The 14,920-nt window shown below is 47.0% G+C and overlaps 4 protein-coding genes across 4 annotated transcripts; 3 read left to right on the top strand and 1 right to left on the bottom strand.

Annotated features, from left to right (window-relative positions):
- Nucleotides 1-192: 192 nt before the first annotated feature.
- On the bottom strand, nucleotides 193-3,932 carry ARB_05950 (uncharacterized protein; the record flags this gene model as incomplete). Its single annotated transcript, XM_003015593.1, has 5 exons — nucleotides 193-534; nucleotides 597-2,876; nucleotides 2,941-3,473; nucleotides 3,547-3,716; nucleotides 3,793-3,932. The coding sequence occupies 5 exons, from the start codon at nucleotides 3,930-3,932 to the stop codon at nucleotides 193-195; spliced, it is 3,465 nt and encodes a 1,154-aa protein (XP_003015639.1).
- A 1,150-nt stretch (nucleotides 3,933-5,082) lies between these two features.
- ARB_05949 (uncharacterized protein) lies at nucleotides 5,083-6,282 on the top strand (the record flags this gene model as incomplete). The annotated part of the gene is made up of 1 exon (XM_003015592.1): nucleotides 5,083-6,282. One exon carries the CDS (start codon nucleotides 5,083-5,085, stop codon nucleotides 6,280-6,282), a length of 1,200 nt encoding a protein of 399 aa, XP_003015638.1.
- A 388-nt stretch (nucleotides 6,283-6,670) lies between these two features.
- On the top strand, nucleotides 6,671-7,760 carry ARB_05948 (uncharacterized protein; the record flags this gene model as incomplete). The annotated part of the gene is made up of 2 exons (XM_003015591.1): nucleotides 6,671-6,918; nucleotides 6,986-7,760. 2 exons carry the CDS (start codon nucleotides 6,671-6,673, stop codon nucleotides 7,758-7,760), a joined length of 1,023 nt encoding a protein of 340 aa, XP_003015637.1.
- Nucleotides 7,761-10,430: 2,670 nt separating this feature from the next.
- ARB_05947 (uncharacterized protein) lies at nucleotides 10,431-12,268 on the top strand (the record flags this gene model as incomplete). The annotated part of the gene is made up of 6 exons (XM_003015590.1): nucleotides 10,431-10,511; nucleotides 10,574-10,658; nucleotides 10,725-11,556; nucleotides 11,630-11,847; nucleotides 11,925-12,048; nucleotides 12,115-12,268. The coding sequence occupies 6 exons, from the start codon at nucleotides 10,431-10,433 to the stop codon at nucleotides 12,266-12,268; spliced, it is 1,494 nt and encodes a 497-aa protein (XP_003015636.1).
- Nucleotides 12,269-14,920: the final 2,652 nt, after the last annotated feature.

The following is a 14,920-nucleotide window of genomic DNA, read 5'->3' as shown; positions in this document are numbered from 1 at the left end:
AAAGGAGATACAAGGCCGATAAACAGTAAGAAGTTCGTTGTACAACAGTTTAGATTAAGATGGTCGAGTATGGGCTAGAGTACAGGACATGGTTGTGTCTAGGGATACAACCCAGTGTATGCTATGCACAAGGAGCCAAGGGAAGTCGAGGAAATGTAGAAAAAGATGGAGAGAAGGGAGAGGCTTGTAGCTTTAAAGCTCTTCATCCTCTCCTTCGGTTTCATATGTAAAGTCGTCTGGCACTGGAGCTTCTTCAACTCCTTCTTCGTCCTCATCAACAGCGGTAAGGACACCTGCAGCGGCTGCAGCGCCGCTACTAGCGCCTGGACGGGCAGGAGTAGATGGAGCGGCAGCGGAGGCGGCCTGAGCAGCTCCCTGGAGAGCAGCGTTAAGGCGGCTCTGGACAGTGTTGGCCTGGCTGCTTCCAGCCGCGGCGGTGGCGGCTGGCTTCGTCTCCTTGCTGGCACTCAACTCAATGATATCGCGTGGCTCAGAGGGTTTTTTGTCAAGAAGAACGACAACTCCTCCAGTGGCCTGTAAAATCAAAAAGTTAGCAGTTTGTAATCTTAATATCTTCAGAAAGCGGGTCTATTTACCTTCTTGACAGGCTCATATCTCTGGTCGGGGAAAGAGATATACTTCACTTGGGCGGGAAGAACTCGCGACAAGTTGGATATCTCGTAGCCAACCTTCTCCTTCTCAGGCTTCCGCTTGGGTTCGGCAGCTGCCTCCTTGTCACCACTGGCCTTTGATTCTTCTGCCTTGGGGGCTTCATCGACATCCATTTTCTCTGGAAGCTGTTGGGCGGCAGACTTTGGAGTGGTTGGTGTTTGTTCAATATCAATGCTTCCACTCCGTTGCTTCTCCCTTTTTTGTGCTCGGCGCTTCGCCTGCGCAGTGGTGGACAAAACTGCAGTCTTGATCTTCTCCGGGGCTTCATCTGCCTTTACCTGCTGTTCTGGGGGGTAGTCAAAAAGGCTTGGGCGAGTATTACTGTGGAATTTGAAGTCCGGAACTTCCAGTTTCTGGTCCACGCCAATAACAGCAGTAGGTGTGAAGCTGAGAGACAAGAAATGGGTCAATGGGAACCAGTACCAATATTGTGTGAAGACAGCCATTCCCACAATTCCGGGCATGTTGAGGTTTCCGGACTGGGTCTGTAAGCTAATAGTACAGTTCCGGCCACCAGCGTCAATGATCCCAAGAGCAAGAGCACAGCCGAACTTGGCCATGGCATCTTCATGACGGTCGGTAATCACCTTTTGCATTGCCGTGCGGATGGTGCCAACCTTGGGATTCATTGCCTCGTTTTGCTGGACAAGAACCATGGAGAGAGCAATCAGTGCACCCTGGCGGACGAAGTCAGTCGGGTCCTTCAACATAGGCTCCAGAAGATCTATAGCCTCATCTAGACCAGTTCCGGCGCATGAGATGCCGAGAGCCATAGCAGCACCATATCGGACATGAGGGTTGTAAGATTCGGAGAGAAGCTCAACCATCCGAGGAACGCTCTGGTGTTTGCGGAACAGAATGAATCCTAAGCTCATGACTGCAGCGCGGCGGACGTCGTCGCTAACATCACTAACAGCAACGTGCAGGAGCTTGCGGACCGCCTTATTACTTCCAGTTCCACAATACGCCAGTGCAATCGCCATAATTCCACCGTATCGAAGCGTAGGGTCAGGGTCACCCAGGAGTCCATGTATCAACTCATCTGCAGCTTCTTGGCGGCCATACATGATCAATGCCATGCCCATAGCGAGACCACGAATGATTTTTTCGTGCTGAGTCAAGTGAGCATATTGGATCATATCTTCCAGTGCCTTCATGTTTCCGGTTCCCAGCATAACAAGGCCCATAGCAAGGCCAACTGCCTCGCCATTTAGAGCCAAATCAGCATTGAGAACCTTATTCAAATCGGCATAGATTCCTTCATCCCCAGTTCCCATAGCTGCAACACCCAGCCCAAGAGCACCTCCGTGTTGTACTACTTCTTCGGTAGCCTTATTGAAATGCTCACGGATATGGTCCACGGCCCAACCTTCATGGTTGGCATATATCAAACCAAATGCATACAGTGAACCGCCTTGGCTATAAACAGAGCCGGAATTGCCAACACCTGCCATAGATTCCTTGGGTAGGTATGGTGCAAGGAGCTTCTGGCCCTGAGTTAGATTGCCTCGATGAATGACACCGAGAGCGGCGGTAGCAGTGAACTTGGACCAGTTGACCGCCTTGCCTAGCCAATCCAAGTTGTCGCGAAAGAACTTATCATGGGTTGTTCCAGCATGCATAAAAGCATTGGCACAAGTTACTGCGGTGTGGAATATCGAGTTTCGAGCCTCTAGGCTGTCCTTTATCTTATCCAAAATGGCGATATCAGCTTTGTTGTTTCGGTATAGGAACTCAAGGTTGAGTTGGATCGAATTAGCACCATCTAGGATGCTTCGAATCGATTTTAGAGAGGCTCGTCCTTCATCGGTGAACTTTCTTCTTGCTGGAGAAGTCTCCTCATCTTCGTCATCCTCGTCCTCGTCATCATCCTCTTCTTCATCATCGCTCAATAATTTATCGGTTTCCTTTGACTCCTTCGGTTCCTGTTCCATCTTTTCGGCAGAATCCGTCTCTTTGGGCTCAGCGATAGCTGCTGAAAGTTCCTGGCGCACCTTCTTCAAGAACTCCTGGGTGCTGTTGTCGTACAGGTCAAAGGATATCTGATAAGCTACAGCCAGAGACCTGGCGTCACCCTTCGCCACCAGTTTTTGCAATATATCAGATGCCATCGAGTGTTCATTCAAGTAGACAACACATTTTGCAATGGAGAAATAGTCGGGTGAAGGAATTTCGTTTAATAGCTCGAGGATAAGTTTAAGGATCTAAAGGTCTCGTTAGTATGTCACATGGGTAATTCGCTTTTTGATGGTATTCAGGCTTGCAAACCTCATTTCTAAAGCCTCGTTCCTGGACTACGTTCATACAAATGCCCAGAACATATTCCATCAGCTCCTCTCCTCGCTTTGATGGTTCAACACCTTGTTCCTTGGCATCATGAGCGGCCCGTAGAATGGCTACTCGAATGATGTCAAGATTCTTAGCCTCGACAGCGATACCTATGACTTGTCGGTATCTTTGTTGTTCGAAGCACCGGTCAAAGAGCCGCTTGATGATATTTTGCAGTTGTCTTTGGGTTCCTCGCTGAAGTATCACAGGCACATCATCCCTACCACTACCACGGTCTTCGCCGACGGGATAGCTAGTTTCCGCAGACGATTCGGGGCGCGATAGGAGAGACTTCGAAGGTAATGCGGACTGCGAAAAAGGAGTGATTGGAGAACTTAAACCAGCAGATGTGCTCGAGACACCTCCTTCATTTCTTGGAAAAGAGGTATTTAACTGTGAAGCACCACCTCGTCCCGCAGTCTGTGAAGCCTTGAGCATCGAACAGGTCGAAATGAAGGTATCCACGCATTTTGCTATGAGTTCCCTTATTAGTAATTCATCCGATAAAACCCAAGCCAGCCTTAAGGGTGTGTTACTTCAACATACAGATAATGGTCTCTTCAAACTCGCCGCCATTCTCAATATCAAAGCGGTTGCCAGCTCCTAAGGCAAAAACCATGCTCTCGCTATACTCTTGTAGGTGGTAGTATACCTTGGCAGCGACAAGAGACGCAAGCTCGCGTTCAGGAAAGGATTCATCTTCACTCAGAGCTTCTCTATTAGATTCCAAGAGCCCGATTAGCAACCAAGATCTATTAAGATAAGATCGTTAGACGAGAGTGGAAAACATACATCTGCCCGACAGATCCAGCGATCTCAGTCCATAAAAGATCAACTTGGGCGTCAAGAGCCTTGAGAGCAAAGACCTTAAGCTCCGTATCTGGCTCGGAAAGGAACCCTACCAGTCCCGCAGCTGAGGCTAGACCAACCATGGTAAAATAGTACTCTAAGGTGTGCGCCTTGTGCCAAAGGGAGGTTTTGTGTTGCCGGTTCAAGCTCAGTTATGGGATGCGCAGTTGTCTGGCCTTCAGGCTGAAGTCGGATTTTGGTGGATTAAGGGAGCAGAGTAGTCAGTCGAGTAAAGAGACTGAGGTAAAGAACGGGTACAAGAAAAGCAAGATCCTAGCAATACATTCGAGAAAGAAAAGAGGAACGGGGAATGGGATCTTGGTGATGCCTTGAGTTCTGCTGTGTTTCGATGCTGTTTGTTGTCAGAAGCAGCACAGGAGGACGTCGTCGATATGGCACGTGACATTGATTATTAATCTGTATTTTTGCGCTAATCAAATTACACGTGCGCTTAATTATGAGACGCGCGGTTGTATAAGCGCCCCATCCGCCGCTTCTCGATAGAATCTGTAGTAGTGACCGAACACCAACCTTAGGAGTAACTGGACTGGACAGCCAAATTTGACTTGTATATCCTAGCGCTCCTTGACTAGCGGCACCTCTGTCATCTGCCCTGTCAAACACGCATTCAACCATCCAGTTGACTGGTAGCCAATCATGACAACATGCTTGAACTCTGTACGAGGCACCTGCACCTTTCACGCGATACACCTCCATAGACTGCAGTATTTGAGCTGCAGCCTCTATTTATATATTATTTTACTCATCTGCTAACCGCCTTGCACTGCTTCCCAGGACTGACTACCTTACCTCGAACAATCACATCCTTTCACTCGTCAACAATACTGTTTGTTACTTGTTGCGCCTGTTCTTCTAGCCTGCCGTACGGGTCTCTGGCCTCTGTAGTGACAGAATTTCGCAGAACGCCTGCTTTACGCAACAGAAAGCATCTAACACAGTCCTAAAGGCATTCTTTGGGTCAAAATGTCGATATGGCCGTCTGCTAACCCTAAGGTCCTACGGCCAATACCGCTTTCAGTATGCAATAATCCTTCGGAGCCTTTAATTCATATAGAACGGCAATCTCGGCAACTACAGAGCGAATTACAAGAACTCCTCGATGCTCAAAGCCGTATCTTAACTGTCAGACAACCACTTGATTCGCCCACGAATACCCCTTCAACGAGGAGCTCGACTCCTACCACGTCCCGTACTTCAGGTCGCAAGCAAATGATGCCCATTCCAGTACGGCAGCCTCGAAAGAAAGCACCCACCCTCCGAAATGTGCGTCAAGAGATTCTCCGCTCGATCCATCTTCTTTTATGTTTGAAGGAAGAGGAACGGGATATCCTTACCTCTGAGATGTATTCCAGGAAAGACGCGATAGATAAAGTGAAAACTTTCATGGAAAAACAGGCTGGCTTGGAGAAACATATTTCTCAGATGCGAGCTGGTAACCAGCAGAAACACGTGGAAACACTCTCAAACGAACTTCGCGAACTGGAGGGCGAAATAAAGGAGGTCGAGTCCCGGCTTGCAGAGATGAAGTCACGCCGTCGGCACATGATAGACGAAATAACCAAACGTCAAAGTTCCGTGGACTCTAAGCTGTCGTCCTACGAAGGCGCTCTTTCTCTTGTTAAGAAAGACTCCGAACAGTTTCTAAAAACGCCGCCCATCGCCCCCCTTCACAGCGATTCAGTCCCGACGCCATTCTTTTCATTAAAGCCTAATAGGCGAACTCTGCAGATGGCTGAAGAGCACTGGACACAAGAGTTATCATCTCTCGAAAAGCACAGTTTAACGACCGATCATGAGATTGAAGCGCTAGAAGAGGGTGGGCAGGTATGGAACGATACTGTTATTCTTGTAACGAAGACTGAAACCACCTTGCGGAATACCCTTAATCAACTTCGGGGGGAAGACTATTCTATTGAATCAACAAAGCCCGCCGTAGCTGAAAGGACAGAACTTTCCGAAGTACACAAAATGTTGACTTCTACTCTAAAAAAGCTTGATGAATACCTACATTTGGCAGAAGAAAAGAAATGGTCGCTACTGATCTGCAGCATTGGTGCTGAACGTGAGGCGTTCAATGAGGCTAGAGCCAGGTTCTCTAGCATGTTACAACTCCGTCATCAATCCCCAGAAGTCGACCGTGAAGGTACCATGGTAGGAGAAGTTCCCGATGACTTACTTACGTCACATACTCTATCAGGAGATGGCTCTCTTTCACCAGAAATACACAGACCTCCTGAACATAGAGTAAAATCAGAGCTAGAACCAGGATTCGAACCAGAGCAAAAAGGGGGCCTGGAAGAGACTGTACATACTACAGACCAAGCTATCATTTGCCCATCAACCCCACCAGCATCACACAATATGGATGATAGCGATGATGAACCAGACCCTGCCTGGCTGCTCTCGCCATAATATTTTGGTTTTTTTGTGTATTAAGCAGATAGGTGCTAAACTTGGTTGATGATATTCAGACTACCTAATTGAGTTTACTTTCTGTTAACCAGTCCATCATGACTCAAACTAGCCGTTGTAACATATTCCTCTATTTGGCACTTTGTTTGTCACGAAGCCTAGATCTAGGTAATCAGGGGTCACAAATTTGAAGTGTCACGTGGAACCAGCCTCCACTGTTGGTCCTTCCTTGGAAGTTGGAACGTCAACACATCTTGATATTGACGCCCTCCGCAGTCCATAGTTATACAAACAGTTTTTGAACTTTCGTCAAGAGCCTGACGGCCTTTTATAAACGGTTGTGTAATCTATTTACGCGATACATAGCGGAATACCCCTTCTCATGAGAATGGCTTTACCAAAACCTACCCACCAATTCAAGATACCATCAGTATATGATGGTGTACTGCTTCAGTGTAGGATATATCACCCAGATTACGCCCAGGGCACAGATCGAAACACCGTATACAAAACAAAGGGTGCAATGATAGCCCATCCATATGCTCCTCTTGGAGGCTGCTACGATGATCCTGTTATAGCAGTTGTCGCTAGTGAGCTATTGAGAGCGGGATATGTTGTAGGGACATTCAACCTTAGGTATATTCCAGTGATCTGTGCTTTCAGTAACCACGCATTTTACAGGAATACTGATTAATTTGTATAGGGGTGCTGGTGGCTCACAAGGGCGAACAAGCTGGACAGCCAAACCTGAACTTAGCGATTTCATTTCGTTTTATCTCTTCCTAGTACACTATATCGTGGGCTTGGATCCATTCTTGGAGCACGATCCTACCCTTGCTGGAAATGATGCCTCCTTGATGGAAGACAGCCCCTGCCCCTCAATCATAGTGTCTGGGTACTCATATGGCTCTATGTTAGCACGGTATTCACCGTCCTCAAGAGTTATCCTATCGACCTTTCAAGAGCCAAAACAGAATGAACCTGCTTACAAAATCTTACAAGAAGCACGGAGCTTGTCCTCGAAACGGAACCGGGAGGCTCGCGTGCATAGCTGTTCCAATGAATCCAGTTCATCGTGTTTCGGTACAACAGTTACCAAAACAAAGGATATTAACGTCTCTTACCTTCTTATTTCTCCTCTTCTACCTCCAATCACCATATTTACAGCTACATCTCTTCTTCTACCGGCCTCTAAACTGACAGTAACGATAAATGGAAACACTCTCCCTCCCTCAGACCTGCAGGATAAAGTCTTAGAACACCAAACTCTAGCAATATTCGGAGAAAATGATGGCTTTACATCTTCTAAGAAGCTTATGGGCTGGAGTGACCAACTGAAAAAGCTTGAAGGCTCCCGGTTTGATAGCGTCATGGTCAAAGGAGCTGGCCACTTCTGGCACGAGCATGAGGCTGAACCTCGGATGAGAAGGGCAATTCAGGAGTGGATCGCGCGAGAGGCTAGCTATCAGAGTATATAATAATAGCTGTTTATATTATAGTATTCTCGTTTTTCTGATAGTTTAGATAACGATAGAGAAATTATTCTCACTTGGTCAGAGGTCCTAACCTAATCAACTTATCAACACGTTTCTCTATGTCGCAGACACCCGAAGTTTATTTTCACCGATTACTATAACTACTGATTGTCAAGCTATATATTTCAGTTTAACGTAACGTTCATAGTCGAGCCTTACAAGAAAATGAAGAGTCCAGGGTTGATGAATGTATGTTGAGGATAGAGTACGGAATAGACGATGGGATAAAAGCGTTCCATATTTAAAGTTTGATATTTGACTCGAGGCGCTTGTTACTTATGTGGAGCTGAGTGGGAGCGTTTATTTTAACGTGATGTGGTTGAACGAGCCAGATTTCTTGTTCATTAAGGTTAGCCAATAAATGTCCAATCAAAAGTGACATGTAAAAATATAAATATAGCGACGAATTTCTGCCACCAATCAGTGGGCTTAACCTTATGATTCAACATTTTGCACGTGATTTTGACTAATCAATTGCTCTGCTTGTTTTAACTTCTTCAACACCGTCAAAGAAGAAGCACTCCGTTCAAGAGGCGTTGCTTCATTCTCCCCAAGCCTTCTTAAAGAATACCTAATCCAGCCTTATTTCTTATCATTCACAATCACGGCCTCGCATTTGATGCACCTTTTATATATGGTGGATAATGACCTGGCGGATCCCTGCAGCATTTGAGATTCCCTCTCTAAGAACCCAGGCTCAACGTATGATACTCCAGGAAGGAGGAATAAAAGAGCCGAAAATAATGTTGATCGCACCCCCTATCAGATACTTCACCAGGATCCCTTCAGAACCCCTAGCTTCGGAGCAAGGATGAGTCCGATAGTATAAGCGCGCACTAATTTTATGCCCTTGCCTCATCTACTCTGATAAATATAATAGTGATAAATGGGACAGGATCTGCACTATTACCAAAGCTACTCTCCCCTGTGAGGCTACCGAAATTATATCAACCACATTTACTTCTCGTCTAGGATGGGAGAAATCTGTATTTTGGAAGGCTATGAAGTACTTTTGGGTGTTTGAAAAGGATAGGTGGTACCCAACTTATCCGTAACAGCTCGACCGAAACAATTGAGAACTTGATGTTCCTCGTCCCAAATTCTCACGAATACTAGGCGCAGCAGCTATTCGCTCTGGAGTCAATCTATCTATCAAGTGACAAGGAATCATTACCAAGAAATAAATAGGTGGCTTCGGCCTTGTTGCCTAATTGCACAATTTATACCCGATGATTCTGGACACTGAATCACTTGTTGATGGGCGCTGGGCCATGTATACCGCTGCGCCGAATATTCGACTATACAATTGCGAAATAGACACCCGTATTTCGTCAGGCGATGTCGTCTTTCTCCATACATATGACCCAGAGAAGCTCCCGCTTCCGAACATTGAAATGCTTCGATGCAATGGCTTCTTCATGGAATAACTCCTCCCTCAATTGTCACATGACGCGGCGGAAACAACGATGGCTCAAATTACTTTTGATTCTGATAAGCACGTTCAGACGACACTACTTTATTGCCTCCAGTCTCCTTTTACATGGGTAATGACTCCCTATTTTGGTTTGTTACTACGTGCCACACGAATAATGACCTGGATGGGTAAAAAACGATAACGGAGGCAATCAGTGAGTACCAAAAAAAAGGAAAAGAAAGGACCATATTCCTGAAATGCGAAAAAAGGGGAGAGATAGAGAAAATCGCTGTATCGAGTAGCCATATCCGACCTAGGGACACACAAACCCCACTTATATTTTCCAGGCTGAACACCCAACAATTCCACCAATACACTCCATCCCAATCATATACATCTGCAGCCATGATGTTCTGTCTTGGTATTCTGAGCTTCATACAAATCATGGGTGGGGCCATTGAACCTGCAGCTCTGAGAGCTGTAGGGCGTGTTGGAGTTCAAACAAAGTCAGCAATACGAATCTATCCATGAATATCGGGCTTGGACATTGAGGGCCGAGCCCTCAGCCCGGTATGTTTGTTCGTGTACTTACATTAACATTTGCCCTGCATCCGGGAGCCATCTTCCTCTACCCTTAACTAGTTAATCCCAGTTGCCAAGAAGTCAGGCCGAACTTGCCGAGAAACGCTTCTCGTACTCTATGTTACCTGATGTATTCCAAAAAAAAAAAAGATACTGTGTGATACCCGATAAAGATCGATGTACCGGTCTTGAATTCCCCAGCTTCACTGCCCTTTTCTGCAAGGGCATCAGCCGGAAAATCTGTTATCAGGCTGATTCTTACCAACTCCATCAATCGGATCGCTGCGTTTCCCGCATTTCCTTGACGTCAGCACTAAAGGAGACCGCAGCGTTTCATTTGTAATATGCATATCTATCTTGGAGCTTTTGTTAAAGACACATCTGATGGATGCAAAGAAATTCCCGCTCGTGACAATGCTTGTAAGCTGTGTGCTCTCTGGAAATGATTCCAGTTCCGGGATGAAGTAATCTGGCATCCCTGGGGGATACTTTGCTGTCTATATAAAGGCACATTTTCCTTGCTTTCCTCCAAGAGGAATTATCATCTACTTATTACCCCAGGATCCAGAAAACAAATCTATAAATCATATCACGCTTTACCAGCTTATTTAAACGAGATGCGGTCATATGCACTTTTGGCTAGTGCTGTTTATGGCACTCTTGCTGCCGTGACAGCAGCCCTCCCAACTCCTGAATGTGTTAGTACAAGTTCCCATCATCTTTATATAAGTGAACAGAAATAATGCTAATCATAGAATAGTGTTCTACTCTAGCTAAAGAATTGCCGAAAAATGTCTTCACTAGCGATTCGAAGGCATGGGATACTCATAACAAGGATTTCTGGTGTCAGTATTTCCAAACAGGCGTTTTATATATAATCTTAATTGAAAGACACTAACATGAATACGTAGCCTTGACTTCAATTCTCGACCCAAGCTGTGTTTTCCTCCCTGAGACAAGTGAGCATGTCTCCAAGGCAGTTCAAATTTTGGCAGAGAATGATTGCAAATTTTCCATCAAGGGTGCAGGCCACAGTGCCATTCCAGGAGCCGCTAATATCCATGACGGGGTTATGATTGCCATGGCTTGGATAAATTCGACCGATGTCCAGGATAACTACATCCGTGTTGGAGCCGGTGCTCACCTCGGTGAGGTGTACAAAGCCCTTGACCCTCATCACAAGGCAGCTGTTGTCGGCAGGTTTTCGGAGGTTGGACTAGGAATGGTTGTTGGCGCTGGCATCTCATTCTTCTCCAACAGCGAAGGCCTTGCTATTGATAACGTTGTCAACTTCGAGGTTGTCGTAGCCAGCGGTGAGGTCATTAATGCAAACGCGACAAGCAATCCCGATCTGTTCTGGGCCCTGAAAGGGGGCAATAACAACTTTGGTGTCGTGACCCAATATAGCCTGGCTACTATTGACACCGCAGGAATGCTTCATGGCGGCGTGATTACCTACCCTGAATCTTCCTTTGATGAGGTGGCGGATGTTATCTATGACTACCACACCCATCAAGCGGTGGATGATGTTCGTACACATTCACTGCCCCAGTATGCATACGATGGCGCCACCAACGAAACTACAGCCGGCATCCTGGTTGCATATAACGACGCGGTGGATGAGCTTCCAGAGATCATGCAGCCGTGGCTCAAGGTTAACTTTACCACAAACACCCTCGGCAAGAAGACATACAGCGAACTGGCAGAAGAACTTAACGGGCGCTTTGCTGGGGATGGATTTGTGTACGTTGATGAGATGATTCTCTTCATACGAAAGACAGAAAGACACTTGCTAATTTAAATGGTTCGTTTATAGCCAGGAACAACGTGTGTTCACAGTATATGCCGATGCCCAGTTCTATAAGGACGTTTGGTTCAAATTCCGTCAATGGTTCCAGGACTATCGCGATATTCCTGGTTTCCAAGGATCCCACGGGAATATGCCAATCACCCCCCGGCAAGTCGAAGAAGGTGTTAAAAAGGGAGGAAATGCACTTGGTTTACAGGAAGGCCCTCAGGATAAAACCCTCGGAAGTGAGTTACTTATCTCTCCCTCCCTTCAATTTATATCGTCGAGCCGTAACTACAGGAATGCTAACAGCAGAATTCAGTCATATACTTTGGCGTAACGTTTAAGGACCCCAAGTATGCGGATAAAGTCTTACCAGCGCACAAGAAGTTTGTCGAAACGATGAGAAAGTTGGCTGAAGATCGTGGTATGCTTCATCCTTACATGTAAGCCCTATTTCATCCTCAGTATCAAATTGGGTTGGGACGATGATCTAACTTGGGGTGGCACAGTATGCTCACATTCTCCGGGTACGATCAACCAGCCATTGCAAGCTATGGAGAGAAGAACGTGGCCAAACTGCATGAGGTATCTGCTATGTACGACCCCAAGGGAGTTTTCCAGCGTCTTGTCCCTGGCGGCCAGAAGCTACCGGCTCGCAAGTGATGGTCCTTTACGTCACCATTACCATAGCTGAGAAGCCTAGAGTAAGACTGTCATTGAACTCTGGCAGTCCACTGATTATCTCATTGTTTTATCCTGTTAATACGTGATGTTGCTTCCCGCCGAGCAACCAACTGCATAGTTGTGACATAAAGCATATATCTATCTAGTGCATATACACTCTTCCACTCCTCAAATATGCTATCAATACCATAGTCTTGTCGCTATTCAATTGACGCAGTTGATCCAGACACTCAGGGACCCTGTGTAGAAGCTTATGCGGCCTCCTTGCTGGATACTTTCCATCCAGTATTGAGTATTGCCGGGCTGAATCTCGTTCAAGGGGACCTTGCTTGCGTTTACCTGAAACATAGAACCAACTATCCGTCTCATTTTGCTTCCTAATCTCCATCATCCTGAATCACCCCGAGGTAAACCAGACAGAGGATCCTCTAAACGGGCCATGTTGGCCTTGGAGCTCCAGCTTTCCGAAGAACGATTGACCATCAGCTACAAGCTAGAGTCAAGAGATATGATGACAAAGGTTTCAAGGAGCGGCAGGCTCCCAGTCAAGCTTATCAAGAGAGCAAAATAGTCTTTTTTATAGATGCTCACAGATCGCCAGTAACCAAATAACTAGCAGTCAATCGAAGTAGCACTCAGATAACCATGTCCTTTTTCCCCGTTTGGGTTCTTGGGCTCCGTGCCAACCTAACTAACTACAACATCTCCTCAGCAACCTGCGTTCTGACGGCTTCCAAGGCCAACCATCCAAGGTCACTATACCATCCCTTTTATGACGCGTTACGAATCAGCTAACTATCCCGTTAGATCCGGAAAATGCCATCAATGGCCTTTCAAAGATGTGACATCTCGCAGGGTTATTGGCCAAAAGTACGCATCCAATATCGATACCCAACTCGTTGACACCTTCACCGACTCGGCGGCCGATCTTCTGCGCGAACAGGGACCTCTTGACCCGGCAGTCTGGACAATAGACAAACCGCCTGACCACTTGCAGCAGCCCCTATTGTTGCTACTGGGGCCTCCATGTCTGCAATTAGGGGAAGAGCCTGCTGGTGGCTGGCATGGGATCTCCTCCAGGCCAGAAGGGGATTCAGCCAGCCAGTTGCAAATCAAACAGACAGGACACTTGCTGCCATCCATCAATATCAGGAGATTTCACCGTCTATGGAGGGCCTGCTCTCTGGCTGAAGGCCTGAGACACGGTTTGTATGTGATGCTGGAAATTGTCCTGCTCTGATTTGTAACCGCTTACTCCGTACGGCAACTTGGGTTATCGACGGGGAACTGGAATAGTTAATAGGTTCCCGGGATGCGTCAGAATGGAGTCATGATGCCTCCGTCCTTACGGCCAATATTAAACCACTATCGGGTCAAGGACTGGTTGATGGTGCGCTTACGGAGTACAAGATCATCTGTTCTCGGTCCGAAGTCATCAAGCAATATAACAGTCATTCATGAATTTACGGATTGGCCGTTTGCGAATAACCTGGACAGCCTAGACAGAGTGTGGTTGCTTCGAAAATGTTATGGATCGACCGGCCCTGGAGCGAAAGGTTGGGAGACAAACACGGAGCATGACTGGTGGTCTTTCTTTTTCACTCTCAGTACCGAGGATTTCGATCTCCTGTACTCCGTACAGAGTACCCTATAGACAAAGGCACAGGGACAAAGGCGCCAGCTAGTTGGCTCTGTGGGTGGCCATCGGTTGCCTTCTGCTCTTCGGACCTGTAGTAAAAGTGCACAGTCAACTTCGCCACAGAAAAAGGCCTCACTGCATGGCACATCTATTCTCAAAAGCATGGTCATCTCTATAAACTGACTTGTCAGGCCATCTTTACTGGCTAAAAAAATATACTACCATGAAGCGGCTGCTGGAACAAAACGGCAGATCGAGCATGACAGAGCTCAACCTTAACTTGATAACTAACGCCTGAAACCCTGGCCAAACGACGAACTTGACATGCTTGAGATGCCGGGCCCAGAAGAAGCGGCTCCTAGGAGGAGGCAGCCCCCGAGCTTCCCTGTCGCTTGAACCAGTTGACTCAAAAGCCCCTCTCCCGCCCGCGATTTTCGGATGATCGAGGGAGAAGAAAAGAAAGGCAAAGAGGCAGAAGAAAAAAGCATTGTGGATGTCATGTCATGGGCTCGGCGGAAAGCTTCGCGGGTTAATCCAGCTTTCGAATATTGACAGGGGCCTTGAAAGGCAGCCCAATCATCGTCCCTTGATATTTGTTGGATTCCCATCACACGAGAGACCTGCCTGTTGCCCTCCCATTTCCCCGGCTCTGTCTCCTCTCTCACGGACGAGGATATATGGATGCATGTGAAGCCTAGAATCTATTCGTCTCCTCATCTTCCCCACGGTTGACGAAGGTCTAGAGGGAGGAGCATACGAACTATTATTGATAGAGGCCTGGTTGTGCCATGTTAGTTATTGTGATCCCCGTACCGCGGTCTCTGACAAACGCCGTGTGCTGAAAACGGGTTCAGAAAAATACGGGAAGCTCCAAGAAATGTTACGACGCAGGGAACCCTCCGAATGGTGCGTCCTGGGAGGTTTCTTTTTCTTACTTGCTGCTGCCTGCTTCTTCTCTCGTTTCCCCTTCTCCCAGGCTGATCTGCACGGTG

This window comes from Trichophyton benhamiae (genome assembly GCF_000151125.1).
Source record: "Trichophyton benhamiae CBS 112371 chromosome Unknown Abenha-G-c-322p01.r1, whole genome shotgun sequence".
In the NCBI taxonomy this organism is placed as follows: Eukaryota; Fungi; Ascomycota; class Eurotiomycetes; order Onygenales; family Arthrodermataceae; genus Trichophyton; species Trichophyton benhamiae.
The sequence above is the reverse complement of the archived record's forward strand: the minus strand, read 5'-3'. Positions and strand labels throughout refer to the sequence as shown.